The sequence below is a fragment of the Neomonachus schauinslandi genome, chromosome 1 (genome assembly GCF_002201575.2).
Source record: "Neomonachus schauinslandi chromosome 1, ASM220157v2, whole genome shotgun sequence".
Classification (NCBI taxonomy): Eukaryota; Metazoa; Chordata; class Mammalia; order Carnivora; family Phocidae; genus Neomonachus; species Neomonachus schauinslandi.
In genome coordinates, this window is record NC_058403.1 from 202052516 (window position 1) to 202071601 (window position 19086).

A 19086-nucleotide genomic window follows, 5' to 3' on the forward strand; every position below is an offset into this window, starting at 1 on the left:
GGGGGGGGGAGGCAGGCATGGAGGTAGGAGTAGGCAGAGGAAAAGAGGCGACCCAGGGGTCCACCAGCCCCACGCCCACCGAGCCAGGACAGACCCACGGCAAGACCCCGGCCTGTGTGCCCGCAGCGAGCGTCTCACACTGGGTGCTTGTCAAACATGACGGGCAGGAACTCGTCGACGGGCAGCATCTTGGAGAGCGGCTGGGCAGCCAGCAGCTTGCGGGCGCCCTGCAGGGAGATCACGTAGGCCAGCGTCCAGTAGGAGTAATCGGCCTCCACCAGGTTCCTCACGCGCGGCACGGCCTTCTCCGGGTGCTCCACCTGCATCCGCTTCCGGCCCACGTAGCTGCGGGGGCAGAGTCAGGGTCCTGTCACCCTCTTCCACCCGCAGGAGAATGCTAACTGTGCAAGTCTGAGATCCAGTGAGCCTCCGTCAGGCCCTGGGGTGGGAGCGGGCTGGGTGTGTTCCGGGGAGCAACCAGGAGGCTGGTGTGGCTGCCGGACCAGGGAGGACCACAGGCGTCTGGGACAGGGAGGAGGGCAGGGAGGAGATGAGTTTTTTCCAAGGGTACTAGGGAGCCATGGGAGGATTTGGAACTGGAAAGGGGAAGACGTCCTGGACACTCTCTGAGGCTGAACCAAAGGAAGGAGTGGGGCTAGAAGGGAAGCTGCTCTAAGTTCAGAAGGCTGTGGGGCAGCTGGGCAAGGTGCAGGAATGTGGTGAGTAGCTGGGGATGAAGGGATACGGCTTCTACACCTATTACTAGCACGGCCCAGAGTCTGGGGCCTAGAACCTGCATCAGGGCCCCGTGCACAGGAGAGAGAGAGAAGGGGCGGGGGGGAGGGCAAACCAACTCACTTAGAGGAGATTCCAAAGGACTGTTCCAGAAATATGCTGGCCACATCCTACCCAGTGCTGGTCTAAGACCCAGGCTCTCTGGGTATGCCCCCACATTCAGCCACGCCCCCAGCTCCTGGGCACACCCCCAAGCCCTGGCCACACCTACCCCAGCCCACACCCCAAGATCTTCAGCCATGCGCACAGGCTTCCAAGTCAAATCTTAGGCATACCCCATCTCCTACAGGACTCACCAAGTCTCCAAGCCCTGACAGAGCCCCCTCCCCACAGGCCAGGTCCCTAGATTTCCAGGTCATCCTCACAGGCCTTTGGCCCTACCCCACAGGCCCTACCCCCCAGGCCTTAGGCCCATAGGCCCTACCCTACAGGCTTTAGGCCAAACCCTGACTGCTCTCGGATCCAGGGACCATGGGGCCCCTCACACAGGCTACACCCGAGTCCCCTTCTGCCACCCCCCCAAGAGTTGGCCCAGCCTATTAACCTGCAAAGACCCTCAGACCTCCAGGCTCTGCGCCACACTTCTGAGCCCCAGACTGCAGCTCCACCCCACTCCAAACTGAGCCCCCGAGCCCCGGCCCCACCCCAGTGCCACCCAGGGCCCAGACCCCATGGCCAGCCCTGCCCCCACACCCACATGAGGTCCCAGTCCAGACTCTCCCGCTCCACGTCCCGCATGAGGTTCAGCAGGCGTCTCTTAAAGAAGATCTCAAAGCGCAGGTCGTCCTCGAAGACAAGCGACTTCCGCAGCCCACGGTCCACAACCTGAAGGAGGATGCCCTGCCCACATCAGACAGAGACCAAGGGCAGACCTGACCCTGAGGTCAGCTCTGCTTCAAGGCCCTGGGGCAGCAGGAGAGAAGCAAACACAAGCCTTCCTCACCATCGTCTGGATGGACCTCTTGGCCATCAGCTCCTCACACACTTGGTGATGTGTGCCCTGACCTTGGCTTTGGCCTGGCTTCTACTTCCTACCCCAAGGTCTGTGCCTGTGCCGACGCAGAGCACCCCCCAGTGCAGCGGCAGGCAGGCCCCCAGCCTTCAGCCCTCAGGTCAAATGTCACCTACTAGGCCCTCCCCAACCACTGGCCAAAGCTGTCAGCCGAGGACAATTCATGGCCCTCCTGTGGGTGCGTTGCACTTAGTTTATTGTGGTTTGCCATCAGTCACCCCACATCCCTGGGCTGTGAGCCCCCCGCAGGGGCCCACATCTGTCTTGCTGGCTGTCACATTCCCAACACCAGGCCAGATGCACAGCAGGTGCATGGGTGCTCGCCAAATGCACTTGAGAATCCTCAAGACTGAGGAGGGTGACTGTCATCTGCAAGAACAGAGCACCCTCCTTGCTCACAGAGCTCACCCCTCTAAGAGGCAGGGCTGGGCTTGAACCGGGGTCGGGCCGCCCAGATACCGCAGCCTCTGCCCCATGCCATCCATGACGAGTCTCACTCAGGGAAAGAGCACCGTCACCTCAAATGCCCGGATACCCCATCTGGCCCCATGCCCGGTGGCTCCAGGTTTGACTCTCGGCCTCTGAGCTTGGCTAACGAGCCGCTGGCGCGGGGTTAGCGTTGCCTACTGTCCCTGCGGCCGTCACTTCTCCTTGTAAATGCTGAGCACAGAGTCCAGGCTCCAAAGACAGTGGGGTGGGAAGAGGCCTCCCTTGGGGGTCCTGGGCCTGAGACCCCACCTTCTGTGGGAGCCGGGCTCATCCCTCCCTCCCTAGTCTGCTTCCCCATCTGCACAATGGAAGGACAGCAGCTGCCCCAGCCAGGCTGCAGGTGACATGCAGGTGAAGTCATCTCGAAACAGAGGCCCTGTGTCCTGCCCAAGTTTCAGAAGCCCGCAGGGGGCACCAGCGAGTCCCTCCCTGAGCTGCCAGAAGCTTGAGGACGGCCCTGCCCTCCCCTCCCCTGCCAGACCTACCTCCTTCCAGATGTTATAGTGGCTGAGGAAGCAGCCCAGCTCACCCTTGGTGAGGGGCCGCCCGTGGTAGGGGTCCCGGTAGCCAGGCAGCATCTGGATGCCCAGTGCCTCCACCTGGCTGGTGTTCATGGCTCTGGGGGCGGGGAGAGGGGGGGTCAGAGGAAGACCCACTGGGCCGGGCCTGCCAGGGAGTGGTCTACAGCCCGGTGCCCACCGGCTCCTCCCCCCGCGGCGGGACTCCGAACGCACTTGCCGTCCACGGCCTCCACCAGCCGGCTCTCAATCTCCTGAGCCTGCAGGGCCCGCAGCATGCGCTCCCGCCGGTCCTGCCGCCGCTTCAGGTTGATCATGAAGACCTGCGGCCCAGAGCTCTGGTCGCACCCTCCAGGCCAGCCCCTGCCCCCCACCCCAGCCCGCCAGGGGAGGCCTGGCTCACCTCGTCGAAGCCCATCTTGTCTGGCATCTTGGGGGGCACTGAGATGAACCTGGAGGGCTCCACCGGCGGGTGCTTCACTGTGAGGCAGACAGAAGGGGGGTTTGTCAGCGGGGTCACTGAGGGAGGGGCTCTAGCCTCTTAACAATGTCCCTTCCTTCCCCCAGCCCCTCTGGGGCCCCCGACACCCTGAGCTCCTTAGCCTGGCACCATTCACAATGTTGGTGCTAGTCTCTTTCCCCCAGCACCCCCTCACTCTGGCTGTTGGCACTGCCCCAAATGCACCCCTTCCTACCTCAGGACCTTTGCACGTGCTGGGCCTCTGCCTGAAACACCTTTCCCTCCTCCCCTCCTTCCCCTGAGTTCTCAACTAAGATGCTCTCTTGAGCTGGAGCAGGGGACCTCCTCCTGGCTCCCACAGCATCTGGCTTTCCATCATCAAACCCCAATCCTGTGGGCCCACCTCCCTGGCTTTCTGTCTGTAGGCCACAAGCCCCACAGGACAGACACCAGGTCTGCCCACTGAGTCCCCAATGCCCAACGCTTGGTACACAGCAGGCACTCAATAATTACTCATAGAATGAACAAAGAAATGATGGCAAGCTGTATGACCTTGACCTGTCGGGGCCTTGGCTTTCCTCATCTATAAAATGGGGCTCCAATTTTATTTTTTATTTTTTAAAGATTTACTTGTTTGAGAGAGAGAAAGTGTGCATGAGTTGGGGAGGGGAGGGACAGAGGGAGAGAGAATCTCAAGCAGACTCCCTGCTGAGCGTGGATCCCGACACGGGGCTCAATCTCAGGACCCTGAGATCGTGACCTGAACTGAAACCAAGAGTCAGATACTCAACCGACTGAGCCACCCAGGTGCCCCGGGACTCCAATTTTAAAAACCTCCTCCACCCAGAGGTTTCAGGAGAAGATGTCATGAAATGACACACATTATGGGTTGAATCGTGTCCTCCCCAATATGTTGGCATCTTAACCTCCAGTACTTCAGAATGTGACCTTATTTGGAAATAAGGTCTTTACAAAGACAATCAAGTTAAAATAGTGCCTGGGGTCCTTATCAAAATGGGCAATTTGGATCCAGCCATGCACACAGAGGGGAGACCACAGAGACACACCAGGGGAAGGGGACTGTGTGACTGGAGTGGCGTGTCTACAAGCCAAGGTATGGCAAGAATTTCAGAGTGGCCATGATCACTGCCCTTCTCGCTGCTATGAACAGTGCTCAGACCATGTCCCCGGGGGCCTGGCCTGGCACACCCTGGTGGCTTCCTTCAGAAGGATCAGATCCACGGGCGGATAGGAGGCTGGGGAGGCTGGCCCAGAGGAGCCCAGCCTGACGGTGATCCCGTCAAGAATACAGGCCCTGTGTGAGTCTGAGGGACAGACACAGGCCCCTCTGTCTGGATAGTAGTACACCATGCATGTTGTCACACACTGGTGCCAGGAAAAGTGAAAGCTGTCCACAAGACTCCACAGACAGGGGACACCCAGAAGTTCCATGCACGAAACACCCTGGGTGTCTCCACCCCAGACACCCCTTCCCTTTGCTGACCGTAACCTGTGTCCTTTCACTTGTCATAAACCCTAACTGTGAGCGTAACAGCTTCCAGTGAGTCCTGTGTCCTGCTAGTGAATTATCAAACCTGAGCGTGGTCTTGGGGACCCGCAGACCTTGCAACTGGTTTAAGAAGTAGAGCAATCTTGTGGGTATTTCCTAACTTCACGCCCACTGAGCATGTCTGGATCTCCCTCACACGCATGCATGGGAAATCCACAGCAACCCTGGGGAAGATGGGAAACACCTTCCGTGTCCCTCATGAGAAGGCTGGTAAAGTAACGTGTGACACAGCCAAGACTGGATAAATCTATGGTTAACATGACACAACAAGACAGGGAACGAGCTGCAGCTGCACACGGCGGTCACGCCAGCACCCGTGAGACGCTGGGCAGAAGACATGGCGCTTGAGAGAGGCACACTGGGTGATTCCACTTACAGAAGCACGGGACCGCCACAACCCATCAGCTGATGAAATTGGGGTGGCGGGAGGGCCAGGGGAAGGCTAGGGCCTGGCCTGTGGCTGGTGACAGGATATAAAAGCAATCATCACACCACACGCACACCACCCATTACCACAGTGTGCGTTAACACTCAACAAATAGGATTTATACTAAGCAAGGGTTACGGGGCCGATGGGGAAACATGCTCCATTGTCCACAAGCAGGGGGCGGGGAAGGAAGCAGGTTACAGGATTCCCCACCCACAGGGATCTCACTGAGCCTTTCTGCAAGTCTGAAATTTCATCGTCAGACTTTCGAACACATGAAAAATCATATGCACAGCCCGGGTCCAGGTACCCACATATGGATGGAGAGAAAATGCAGTCTCCGCCCAGACCAGAAAGAATGATTTACACAAATATCTGAAACCTCCAGACCCTCCTTCTGTTTGTTCTGTATGCTTTGCTCTGGCCCTCAAGACACAGGAATATATTCACCCCTCTGGTGACTTCAGTTTCTAATAGTTTCTAACTGAGCCTGGGTGGCTCAGTCGGTTGAGTGTCTGACTCTTCGGCTCAGGTCATGTTCTCACAAGGGCCCCACATCGGGCTCTGCTGGGCGTGGAGTCTGCTTAAGTCTCTCTCCCTCCCTCTCCCTCTGCACCGCCCCTGCTCTCGTACGTGCTTTCTCTCGCTCTCTCAAAAAATAAAAAATAATAAAAATAAAACTTATTAATAAAAATAAAATTTAAAAAAATAATAAAATCAAGTAGGAAAACTATGGCGGCCTGGGAGACATTTCTCAGGGGCCAATCACCAGTTGGAGCTGGTGATGAGCAGAGACCCACCTCTGTGATTGTGGCCTGGTGGGGCTGCTGGACCAGTCCTGGGCAACTGTGTGTGACAAACACTCAGGTACTGCAGGGGTCTTCACCCTGGTGACCTTGCAGCCTCCAGGTGTCACCTCAAAATCCCCCAAATCCCCCAAAACAAAGAGGGCAGGGTGCGGTTCCATCTTCAGCCACCAGGGGGTGCCATAGACAGAACTTTCTGGAGAGAGGTTTAAGAGTGGGAAAGGAGCCCCAGAGCAGGGCTCCTCCCTGTCTGTGCAGTGGGGGGATCAGCCATGCTGCCCCAGGGGCCTTCTGGGGGATGTGTGTGGCCAGCACACGGCCAGGCCCTCATAGAAGTAGACATGTATCACTGTGTGGTGGCCCTGGAGCTCCCCAGCTGGGGCAGGAGCCAGCTCAGCCCCATGTGCTTGTCCCATGTCAGGGGCCCACTAGAAGGATGGCTAGTTTACTAGTTTATGGATTTATCTGTATATATATTAGAAAGACATGAACTTGCAACTATGGTAAAAATACCTAGTTTCCTTTTTTAAATAAATGTATTCAAGTGAAAAAAAAAAATGTCTGCTTAAGATAAATATTAAATAATGGTGGGTCTGGGGTTTGGCAGGGGCATGGATGAGGACACAGCCCGAAATGGTGGTGTCCCAGGCACTGCCGTGCACATAAAGGTCCCTCAGCGAAAACCTGCTGCCCCTCTGCTCCCATACCCTCTATGGCTCCCAACTGCCCTTGGGGAAAAGGCCCATTCCTCAGCTTGGTGCCCAAGGCCCCTGCCCCAGTCCCGCCTGCCAGCTCTGCCCAGCTCGCCACCTTTATTTCTGCCCCGTCAACCTTGGCTGTTCTCTGAGCTCACATTCCCTCCAGCCTCCTGGCCTTTGCCCGCGTTGCTCCCTCCAGCTGTAATCCTCTTCCTGGTTAACTCCTACCCACCCTGCACCTTCATGCCACCTCTTCCCAGAAGCCCATCCTGACTGCTCTCAGGATGCCGTGCTTGCAAGAGTGGGGACAACCATCCACCTTGTTCATGCTGGGTCTCCCGCTCCCAGCAAAGCGACAGACACACGCTCCATCAGTGTTCAGGCGCCAGACTTGAGGTGGCAGAGAAAGGGAGGTGACTCGGCCCTCCCCGTTTGGCGCGGGCGGACTCACCCATGACCTCCAGCTGCACGTGCATGAAGCTCTCGGCCTCATCCTGCAGGGAGCTGTGCGCTCGCAGTGGCACAGGCAGGAAGCCGTACGCCTCCTTGTTGCAGACATACATCTGGACCTCTGCGGCCGAGGGAACAACAACCCAACGTGAATATGGTAGAGGCAGCAGCGCCCCCCCCCCCCCCCCCCCCCACCGCCCAGGGCGGGCTTGGAACCTCAACAGGTCCCCCTGCTCCCAGCACCCGGCACCCGGCAGCGACTCCTCAGCTCTCCAGCTGGGACCAGGAGCCAGAACAGGGGTTCGCGCTGGCAGGGAGGCCCGGAAAAACTCCAGAGCTGTTAACGAGAGCGCCTCGCATGGCCACCGCCTCGATCCCCCCCAGGGGTTCCGCGGTTCCGCCACACGGCCACGCCCACAACCGTACAAGAAGCCACGCTGAGGCAGGAACAGGAGATGCGGCTGAACCGGAGGGCAGGAACGGCACCCCCATCTGCATTTGCCCTTTTCGGGGTGGTTTAAGCTTTTGGGCGTATCTTTTTTTTTTTTAAGTAAAAAAACCCAGTGAAAAATGATTTTCACCTGAACTGGTTAACTTTTCTGTAAAGGGCCAGATGGTCAATATTTACGCTTGTGGGCCAGACAGTTCTGTCTCAATGACTCAGTTGCAGCTAGAAGGCAGAAGCAGCCAGAAATGAAACTTAAATGAATAGGCGTGGCTGCCAGCCGATGAAACTTTATTTATAGGCACTGAGATTCAAATTTTATATAATCTTCAGATGTCACAAAATGTTATTCTTCATTTTTTTTTTCCATTCAGATGACCGAATATAGACTTCTCATATATATTTGGTCTTTGTCCACAGTTCCAGGCTCAGTTCCCAAAACCCTTGGAATTTCCTAGATGTTGGGAGCTTAAAGGTGTCTCTTACGTTAATAAGTGACTTTTGGAAAGCATTTAAAGAGGAACCTCCCTCCCCCAACACACACACTGGTTGCCAGCGGAATCAACCATGAATAGAGGGTTGGAACTTTCAGTCCTACCCCTCTGATCTCTGCGGAGAGGAGAGGAGCTAGAGGTTGGATTGCCAAGCGCCAATGATTCAATCAATCGTGTCTATGTAATGAAGCCTCCATAAAAACCCAAAAGGATGGAGTTCAGGGCGCTTCTGGGTTGGTGAACACGTGGAGTGTGGGGAGAGTAACATACCTGGAGCCTGGAGGGGGCAAGGAAGCTCTGCACCCCTTCCCACATACCTCACCCTAGGCATCTCTTCAACAGGCTGCTCCTGAGTTATATCCTTTTATACTACACCGAGTCATCTAGTGAGTAGATGGGTTTCCTGAATTCCGTGCACTGCTCTAGGAAATTAATGGAACCCAGGGAGAGCATCTTGGGAGCCTCGGATTTATAGCCAGTTGGTCAGAAGCACAATGAGAACATGGGTTTGTGGCCGGCATCTGAAGTTGCGGTGGGCGGCAGTCTTGTCGGACTGAGCCCTCCTCAACCTGTGGGATTTGATACTATCTCTGGAAAGATAGTGTCAGAATTGAGTTGAATTGGAGGACACCCTGCTTGTCCTACAGAGACAATGGCTTGTTGGTGTGGGGAAGTTTCCCCCCTCCCCCGACACACACTCAGGATAGAATTAGGTCCAGGAACCCAAAAGACATACTTGGCTTGTGGCTATAGAAAAACAGATGGTGGGCCAGATTTGGCCCATGGGCCATTGTTTGCCGAACCATGGTTTAAAAAAAAAATGAGAGGTCAACTGTGGCTGGCTGTGTTCTCTTTCTCTTTAAAATGTTTCTTCCCTAACTGTACAAATAGGGAGTAATTATGCTCAGCTACAGAAAACTGGGAGAACACAGGAGAATATCAAGATGAAAATAACCTTCAATAAAGAGGTCTTAAAGATATGGGGAGTGAAGTGACCCGGCAAAGCCAAGACTGGGGAGAAAGGGAGTCCTGGGGACATCACCTGAACACCTGGATACAGCCACACCTGTAGCCATCCCTGCACCCTGCAGTTCTGGTTCTGCGAACCTTCTGTGGGCTCGACACTGGTCCCAGAGAGCCAGACAGATGCCCCCGTGCTGGCAAACTCCCTGTGGGCTCACCTGCTTGCTTGCAGGAGAAGGCAAAAACGATGATGTCGTCAAAGGACCATGTGTAGTCAGGGTGAGGAGGGTAGAACGCCAAGTTCCTAGATGCCGCCTTCCGCAGGTCGATCAGGAAGGTTGAGTGCACCATGGGAACGGCAAAGCAGCCCCGGCGGTCCCGCTTGCGAATGGGGATGTAGGCAGGCGTGCGCTTGTAGTAGCCCTGCAGGGAGGAGGGCGCAGCTCTATATGGGGGACCCTAGAGGTAAGGCTGGAGGCCTGGGACAAGGGGAGGCACAGAACAGTTGGAGAGCAGGACCCAGATGCCAGCCTCTGGCTGTGGTGGGCTCCCCCCGAATGCAGAGCTCTGGGCGTGGTTAGGCCTCGTGTCCACCCCCGAAGCCTCAGGCGGTGGGGCAGGGGCAGATGGGGGAAGGTAAGCAGCTGTGCGCCCGCAGACCTAGCTCAACACTTCAAATCAGAAAGGAAGCACTTGAAGGAGGAAATGGGAAAGCTGAGAAAGGGACTGGATATTTGTGATTCCCTGACTTACACAGGATTGAACATCAGAAGTAGGACCTCAGGGAATTTGGGCTACGACATATTTTTTTAAATAGAAACCACTTAACTGTTCACTTTAAGATGGTGAGTTTTATGTTATGTGAATTGCACGTCAATTAAAAAGATAGGAGGAGACAGGAGGGGGGTCCTGGCTCTGGCTTGGCCCCCACTCCAGCACCTACTCTTTCACTCCTCCTGGTGTTGCCCACAATCCCAGCCTCAACCCTAGGGTGGGACTTATGGCCCAGGCTTTGGCCAATCAGAACCTGGCATTTTCCTGGCTTCAGGAATTGGCTCAGGTGTAGGAGGAGACTAGACAAGGCCCAAAGTGGACTTTGGCTGGATGGTGATGGGATTGTGCCCCAGGAGTCTGAAAATGAAGCCACCCAAAGGATGGAGGAAGACAGGAATGTTGTTTGAACACCTGGATCAAGCTGTGCCTAAAGTCGTACCTGGCACCACAGCTTCCTAGCTGTGTGAGCTTAGGCAAGTCAAGTCCTCTCTCCCTGTATTTCTGTTTCTGCCTCAGTGACTGGGAAGGGGGTGGGGAGGAGAGGGCACAATCACAGACCCTCCGTCAAGGAGCTATTTAAGGATTATCACCATGGTGTTGTAAAGTGCTCACCATGAAGTGGTGTGATAAGTTAGACTCCAGCCACAGTCCCCACTCGCTCGCCCCCACCATCCCCCGCCCCCACCCTACCCCAGCAGCACCCTGACCTGGGAAGTCATCCCGCACCAGAAGTTGGAGTACGCGGCCCGCGAATCCAGCATGGGAGCCACCACTGTCTTATTCTCAGCGATGAGGAGACTTAGCATGTTCGGGTTGAGGATCAGGTTGTCTGCATCCACAAACTGCAAAATACCCAACAGAGCATCAGCAGGGGCTACGGGACTGACCTGGGCTGGCCATAGCTCTGAACAGCTGGGGCGGAGGCCAGAGTCCTGGAGGGGAGGAGGGGGGCAGTCTGGGGATCCTGGAGTAGTAGATGTGGCTCTGGAAGCCAGCCGGTTCCGGTTCCTCCATGGCCAGCTCTCCCCCTAGTGACAAGCCAAGTAACGCTCACACAATGAAATGCACTCCGTAGCAAGAGAAGGGACAGACCACACAGCACAAAGCAACACAAATGGGGCCCAGACGTGCCTCTGGGGGGGGCACATGGAACATGACAGTGAGTGTACCATACAGCGCCATTTATGGGAACTTTTCAAACAGGCAGCGCCTGTCCATGAGTAGGATGGTGGAAGCAGAGGCCAATTCCTCGGGGAGTGGCTGGGAGGAAGGCACTCTGTCTAACGTGAATTACGTGCTGATAAAGAGTGTACGAATCAGATCTTTATGTAAGCCTTTTGTTTTCCTTTAGCGCCTTACATGTTGGGATAAAAAGATGGTAACTTGCTTGGTGCAGCATGGAATGAAATCCACCAACCCAGGAACAGGGTCACCATCGGGGGCTGGGGGGGGTCCTGCTGGTCCCCCCCAAAACCACGTGTCACCAAGGAGGCTCACTGCAGTGCTGTTGGTCACACAAACTGGGGAACAACCCAGGAGTCTAGCAGTGGCGAATCAGCTAGAGAAGTTCCGGCCCCATCCCACTGCAGAGCGAGTCGAGACAGCTAGGAATCGCGCCACGGAAAAGGATCAGGCGAGGGTGTCCCTGTGCACTGGGATGTGAAGACACGCAGGCCACGATGCATTACAGAACTCTTAGGAGGAACTCTTAGGATTGATTGACTTTTAAATGCATCTGATCCACAGATACGCTTTCTGCCTCCCACGCAGGATTTTTAAAAACCTTTAAATCACTTGCCACACACAACAGCGAGAACTAGAATTCCAGCCTTCTCTGGCAACTCCAGAATGGCATTCCCACAGGGCAACCCCCAGCTGGAGACAGAAGGTGGCTGTCCCTTGGGACAAGCCACAGGGCTGTTCCCTGCCTGGCCCCTGCGAACATTTATATGTGTGACCTTTGAATATATACACAATAAAAACACCCCGAACGGTCTGGCAGTTCCTCGAAGAGTTACACACAGAGGTACGTATGACTCAGCGATTCCACTCCTAGGTACCACCAAGACAACCAGAAACAGACATCTGCACACCCATGTTCACAGTGGCGGTGGCCACGAGAGCCAAACGGTGGAAATGACCCACGTGTCCATCAGTGGAAGAATGGATAAACAAAACGTGGTCCATCCACACAATGGAACATCACGCAGCCTTAAAAAGGAACAGAGCTCGGACACACAGCTACAACATGGATGAACCTTGAGAACACCGTGCTGAGTGAGAGAAGCCAGACAAGACATGGCACATAGCGTATGATTCACTTATGTGACTAGAAGAGGCGCATCTATGACAGAGAAAGCAGACTAGTGGCTGCCAGGGCCTGGGGGGGGGGGGGGGGGGGGGAGTGACTATTCATGGGGACGGGGCATCCTTTTGGGGCGATGGAAATGTTCTGGAACTAGAGTGAGGTTGTGGTTGTACAACATAATGAATGTACAAAATGCCACTGAGTTGTTCCCTTTGAAACAGTTAATTTTACATTATGTGAACTGCACCTCAATTAGAAAACACGGAAACCAGCCAGAAAGTGAGTCTCTCCGGGAGGTAAGATTACAGGGTTTGCTTGTTTTTTCTTCCCTAAGTTTCTTATTTTTTCTTGTATATTTTCTTACAAGTAACACCTATAGCGTTTGCAAAAAGAGAAAAAAAGAGGTGCTTTTTTTCTTGTAAAAAGAGGTCTTTTTTTTTTTTTTTTAAAGAATTCCTTTTAATAACAATTTTAAAACACTGGACAAATGGTTTTACATCCCAATATGGATTTCCAAAGTCCCCAGTTACAAAAAGATACTGGTATGTCAAAAGCTGTTTTGAGTTTTGAACCAACATGTAGAGTTCCACCCAAGTTTACTGAGGGAAAAAAGTGAAAACCAGGGCGCCTGGGTGGCTCAGTTGGTTAAGCGACTGCCTTCGGCTCAGGTCATGATCCTGGAGTCCCAGGATCGAGTCCCGCATGGGGCTCCCTGCTCGGCAGGGAGTCTGCTTCTCCCTCTGACCCTCCTCCCTCTCAAGCTCTCTGTCTCTCATTCTCTCTGTCTCAAATAAATAAAATAAATAAAAATTAAAAAAAAAAAAAGTGAAAACCAGCCAGCCTCAAACCATGAAAGCAAAACCCAGGGAAGCAGACAAGGTGGTCCTGTGCTAGATGGTTCCAGGAGGTTCCAGTCCCACCTCTGCGCCTCACTGGTTCCGAGACTCCAACAAGCACATTGTCACCTCCCTCTCTCTCTCTCTTTTTTTTTTAAGATTCTATTTATTTATCTGAGAGAGAGAATGAGAGAGACAGAGAGCACATGAGAGGGGGGAGGGTCAGAGGGAGAAGCAGGCTCCCTGCTGAGCAGGGAGCCCGATGTGGGACTCGATCCAGGGACTCCAGGATCATGACCTGAGCCGAAGGCAGTCGCTTAACCAACTGAGCCACCCAGGCGCCCGTCACCTCCCTCTCTAAGCCTCTACTTTCCCATCTGTAAAATGGTCTGATTAAGGCATCAACCTACAGGGCCCCCAGGAAGAGCTTGTTCCATTCTTTCTCCTCTCTGCAGTGAGAGGCCAGGGATATGGGGTCCTCCTGTCACCCCCACGTCCAGGGACCTGTCCCTCGGCCTAAGAAGGCATCTTCAATTTAGTTGCCTTTCTCTACAGTCCTGCTCCAGGCCTCCTGCTGTCCCCCCTCCTGCCCCAACAGGCCCTGCTCCCCATGACAGCCACAGGGCTTCTGAAAATCATAAATCAGAACACAGCTCTTCCCTGCTTATATACCCTCTGTGGTTCCCCATTACCCTCAAAGTAAAAGCCAAATCTCTGCCTTGGTCTGACCCCACCCACCACTTCAGGACCACCTCCATCACACCCACACTGGCCTCCTCGCCAGTCCCTGACGGCCCCAAGCTCGCACCCTACTCTGTTCCCTCTGCCTCAGACACTGTCCCCCAGCTTCCCCCGAGACTGGCTTCTTTGTTCCTTCAGGTCACGGCTAGGGTCCCCTCCTAAGAGAGACCCCCAACCCTGCTCACTCGTCACTACACCCTGACTATGCCATCTGTTGTGACTTGAATGGTGGCCCCCAAAAGATAGGTTGAAGTCCTGACCGCTGGTACCCTGTGACTGTGATCTTAGTTGGAAATAGGGTCTTTGCCAATGTAACTAGGATGTAGGTTTAGATGGGGTCAGACTGGAGTAGGGCAGGCCCTAAAGTCAATGACTGATGACCTAATAAGGGGAGGAGAGACAGAGAGACAAGCCCACGGGACCACAGAGGCAGACAACGGAGGGACACGGCCACAGGCCACAAGCCGAGGAGCACGTGGAGCCCCCGGAGCTGGAAGAAGTGAGGAAGGATCCTCCCCTAGAGCCTGCGGAGGGGGCAGGGCCCTGCTGACACCTTGACTTCAGACTTCTGGCCTCCAGAACTGGGAGACAATATACTTCCGCTGTTTGCAGCACCCTCCCACCCCCCCCATGGTGTGTGGTTCTTTGTCACAGCAACCCCAGGACACTGATCCATCACCAGCTGCCTTTCTACGAGCACAGCATTTGCTGCCTCTAGGTACTTCCTCACTCAGTTTTGGTTTCTGGTCATGGCCCCCCTTCCTGGGACACTAGGAAGGCAGGGCTCAGCCTGTGCTGATCCTCACTGCGTCCTAAGGCTCTGGGCAGGTGGCGGGCAAGGGAGGGGCTGACTGAATAAAGAAGGTACCGACCACAGCTCGGGGCCTGGCGCCTAGATGGAAACCAACCACAGGCTCTGTCAGGCTGGCATCGTCGCATTCAGCCTCCACGGGGAGGCAGGCCCAGCGGCCAGTGCCATCCAGCCCCACCCACACCAGGGGAGGGGGTCACATCCAAATCAAGGGGTTGGGCTGAAGGAGCTCTTACAGGCCTGCGAGCAGGTACCTTCACACGAATGCATTCCAGCCTGAACCGTCCCTTCCTCCAGAGGCAATGGCCGGCCCAGGAGAAGGAAGTGAAAGTCATGCCTCAGCAGCCCAGCATCTCCAGCGCCCCCCAGATCTCCACCCCATCTTCCAGCTTCTCGGCAGTCACCCAGAGGAATTGTGGGGTGCACAGAGGTGGCAATAAAGAGGAGACAACCCAAGGGTCCAACCACAGGGGATGGTTGGGGACACCAGCTGATGATTAAGAACCCTGGAGGCGGGGCGCCTGGGTGGCTCAGATGGTTAAGCGTCTGCCTTTGGCTCAGGTCATGATCCCAGGGTCCTGGGATCGAGTCCCACATCGGGCTCCCGGCTCGGTGGGGAACCTGCTTCTCCCTCTGACCCTCTCCCCTCTCATGCTGTTTCTCTCTCGCTCGCTCTCTAAAAAATAAATAAAATCTTTAAAAAAAAAGAAAAAGAACCCCGGAGGCCCTGGATTGAACCCCAGCTCCTCCGCTAACCAGCTGTGTCACCTCTGCCAACTCACTCCTCCTCTCAGAGCCTGTTTCCCTCTGTAAACGGGCTTAAGGATGGTCTTCACAACCCACTGATCTTCCCCACGATCTCAGAGTAGCTGGCTGAGAGACTCACCAGGATGTAATCGGCCCACATGTCCCGGGCAGATTTCAAGGCTGCCTGGCGCAACTTCATGACGTGCTCATAGCGCGAGTCAGACCAGTGTTTGGGGCCCTCCTCATCCGGGTAGGACCTGCGGAGAGACAGCTGTGATGTGCTAAGGATGGGGCCCTATGGCAACCCAGAGGGCAGTGGTCAGAGAGGGCTTCCTGGAGGAGGGGATGTAGGCAGAGAGGTAAAGAAATAAACCCTGAAAAGCTGAAAGGAACCAGGGGCCTGCACTGCGCAGGGGTGCATGGGAAGCTAAGCAGCAGGGCTGGCCCTGGGGCATAGAGTGAGACTGAGAAGAAAGCAATAGGCGTCCACCAGGAGGACAAGGGAGTGAGGGAACTCTAGGTGCAGGGAACTGTGGGGGCAAAGGTCCAGCTGGAGGACTGCGGCCCACGGAAGCTAAGAGCGGGTCAGAGTAGCCACGGGCAGCCCTTAAGGCTGCAGAGTTGGGCTGGAGAGTCAGGGGCAGAGGGGCTGGGGTTGTCACAGGACAACAGGGAGTCATGGAAGGTGTGTGAATAGGGATACAGCCCAGTTGCCTGGGGGCGGGGGGGGGGGTGGTGTCAGGGCAGACCCTGAAGCTCACCTGGGCTCTTCTGCCGGCCGCCACTCCACGGAGTGGTACAAACTCTTTACAGCCACCAGCCATTCCCGCAGCACAGCCGATGTGTTGTCTGAGTTGTGGTCTGTGGCTACCCTGCAAAGCAGAGCAAGGCAGTCAGTGGGAGACGGGAGACTGAGGCAGCACCGGGCAGCCTGAAGCAACAGGGGCTCCACACCCCCAAGCTGGCCTTCCAGCAGCTTATAGCCCTGGGCAAGATGCTTCCCCCCCCCCCCCCCCCGGCCCCCGCCGCCATGCCTGTTTCCTCATCTGAAACAGAGATGAGGACGGGACCTGCTTCACTGGGCTGCAGAGGGGATTAAACAAGCTAATTTTGGGGAAAACACATTAGACACTGTTAGTACTACTGAGCACCTAGGATCTTATAACCACATTAAGTACTAAATATTGTGATTTAATTTAAAAATGTATATATCATCTACCCCCATCCCACCTTCCTCAATTCTCTCTTATGAACAACACCATCTCATAATGGCCTGTGCCTCCTCATTAATTCAACAAACATTTCCTTTTTCTTTTTTCTAAAGATTTTATTTATTTGACAGAGACACAGAGAGAGAGGGAACACAAGCAGGGGGAGTGGGAGAGGGAGAAGCAGGCTTCCCGCCGAGCAGGGAGCCCAATGCGGGGCTCCATCCCAGGACCCGGGGATCATGATCTGAGCCTAAGGCAAAGGATTAATGACTGAGCCACCCAGGCGCCCCTCAACAAACATTTCTTTTTTTTTTTTTTTTTTTTTTTTTAAAGATTTTATTTATTTATTTCACAGAGAGAGACACAGCGAGAGAGGGAACACAAGCAGGGGGAGTGGGAGAGGGAGAAGGAGAAGCAGGCTCCCCGCAGAGCAGGGAGCCCGATGCGGGACTCGATCCCAGGACCCTGGGACCATGACCTGAGCTGAAGGCAGTCGCTTAACCAACTGAGCCACCCAGGCGCCCTCAACAAACATTTCTTAAGCACCAACTGTGTGCTTGCATTATCCAGGCTAGGGAATCTGGGATGGAGGGGTGAGGGCCATTTAGGAGTCCACATGAAAAGGAGAGCTGCTATCCCCTCAAATAAGTTGTTATTAAGTTGCCAACAACAGCAGTGGTGACTAGTAACGACAATATAATAATAGCCACATTTCTGGTCACTGAGCACCAAGCCAGAGATGCCAGGCACAGGGCCTCACGTGCATTAACTGGTTAATCTTCGGAGATGAAGGCAACCAGAGTTATACTAATGCCCCCATTTTCCAGATTAGGAAACCGAGGCAGGAGGCGGGAAGTCACCAGTCAGCCGACATGGCTCTGCCCCATTCCCCTTGCGGGAAGGATCCACTCCCCGACCCTTGGCCACCTGGTCCCGTTACCCACCCACGCTCGTTAGAGGGCAGGGGATCTGACTCAGGCTGGGCTCAGGATCCAATGCAGCGGAAGCTGAAAAGACTTCCTGTTAGTGGAAGTGCAGTGTGGAGCGTGGGGGCTCCGGGCTCCCCTTCTTTGGAGCTGTGAGTGCTCCGAAGGCGGTTTGAGGGTTAGTCCCAGGCAGAGCGGCCCAGTCCTGGGCTGGGCACCAGTGGTCCCGGATCTGCCCTACCCGCGGGGCCAGAAAGCAGAGTGCGGTCGGTCAGTCCCACAGCGGCGGGACAGAGACGGGGAGGGAGGGACAGCAAGCAGAGGGCCCGCGCGTCTGGCCCGCTCCGAAGAGGGAAGCAAGCAGGGGACACGCGTGGGTCCGGCCAGCCCGGTGCCAGGGCAGCAGGCAGCGCGCGGGGTGGAGTCGCCGGGGAGGGGGCGGCAGGCCGGGCGCGGGGAAGGCAGGTGCCGCGCTCACCACAGCGCCGTGCGCTCCCGCGGGTGCCGCAGCCGCTCGAGCGCGCCCAGCGTGGCGGGCAGCGCGTGGGCCGCGTTGCGCGCCACCAGCGCGATGAGGACTCGGGGCGCCTGCAGCGGCGACTCGGGGCTCCAGCGCTCCTCCGGGAAGTAGGCGGCGGCGCCCGGCGGGCCCCCCGGGGGCGGCAGCGCCAGCAGCAGCAGCAGCAGCAGCAGCACCGGGCGCGGCCGCCAGCGCCGCCTGCACGCGCGTGGGGCCGCCGCCATCGCGCCACGCGTCGCCTTTAAGCCGCTTTTCTGACGGCGGACGCGAACCGCGCCTTGAGCTTGCCACCGGACCCCGCCCTGCCGCGCGCCTTAAAGGGGAGGAGAGTGCCTGGCGTGAATCAGCCGTCTGGGCCCCCTTCCCGGACCCCTCCTCCCGAGGGCCTTAAAGGCACGAAGTGCTGCTGACGCGACTCCCGCCAGGAGCACGTCAGTCGGCGGGCCCGCCCCGACGCCCGGCCCCCAGCTCCCGCCTTAAAGGCACAGAGCGCTCCTAGCTTTCCCATTTCACGTGACTCAGTGCCTTAAAGGTGTCAGAGCTCAGAACACCCCGTGCCTCCTGACGCCCGCCCCAGCCTGGACCTTCGCCTGATACGCCATACCACTTCCATTTGTATAGGACCCAGTCTGTGCCACCAGGCGGACCTGGTTAGTTAGGACCTGGTTTCACAGGGATGTACTCAAGGGCTGGTGAGTATTAAGCGCGGGGTCCCTGGCGTCCCCAGACCTGGCTTCAAATTCAGCCCCCACCGTGGGCTCCCAGTGTGAGCCTCAGTTTGTCCATCTGTAAAATAGGGTCTTACCGACCCCGCAGGGTTGGCGTCAGATGGAGCCACGTGATACTTGCAAGTGCTGAGCACGCGCTCCGGAGGCAGGGTGGGAGTTTCCATAGAAATGCTACCAGGGGATTGTTTCCCCATACTCTAATGTACTTTCTATTGATTGTTTTTGTGTCATTCTTAAAAATTAAGTTTTAAGAAGGATGCTCAGGTATACATTTGTTCATATGGTGGTCGGGAGGAAAAGATTCAGTATTGTTAAGTAAAATTCAGGGCCCAGGTCATGTGGCCTTGTGCTCAAGGG

At 55.8% G+C, this 19086-nt stretch overlaps 1 protein-coding gene across 1 annotated transcript in view; it reads right to left on the reverse strand.

The window, feature by feature from the left end:
* Window positions 1–18225, reverse strand: part of COLGALT1 (collagen beta(1-O)galactosyltransferase 1) — a 20154-nt gene extending 1929 nt beyond the window's left edge. Inside the window, exons 1-11 of the mRNA XM_021683127.1 lie at window positions 17960–18225; window positions 16106–16216; window positions 15484–15601; window positions 10609–10743; window positions 9346–9550; window positions 7227–7346; window positions 3218–3294; window positions 3031–3137; window positions 2782–2914; window positions 1493–1620; window positions 139–345 (exon numbers count right to left, since the gene is read on the reverse strand). Of these exons, the coding sequence (XP_021538802.1) occupies window positions 139–345; window positions 1493–1620; window positions 2782–2914; window positions 3031–3137; window positions 3218–3294; window positions 7227–7346; window positions 9346–9550; window positions 10609–10743; window positions 15484–15601; window positions 16106–16216; window positions 17960–18225 (1607 nt within the window). The remainder of the gene's footprint in view (window positions 1–138; window positions 346–1492; window positions 1621–2781; window positions 2915–3030; window positions 3138–3217; window positions 3295–7226; window positions 7347–9345; window positions 9551–10608; window positions 10744–15483; window positions 15602–16105; window positions 16217–17959) is intronic.
* Window positions 18226–19086: the final 861 nt, after the last annotated feature.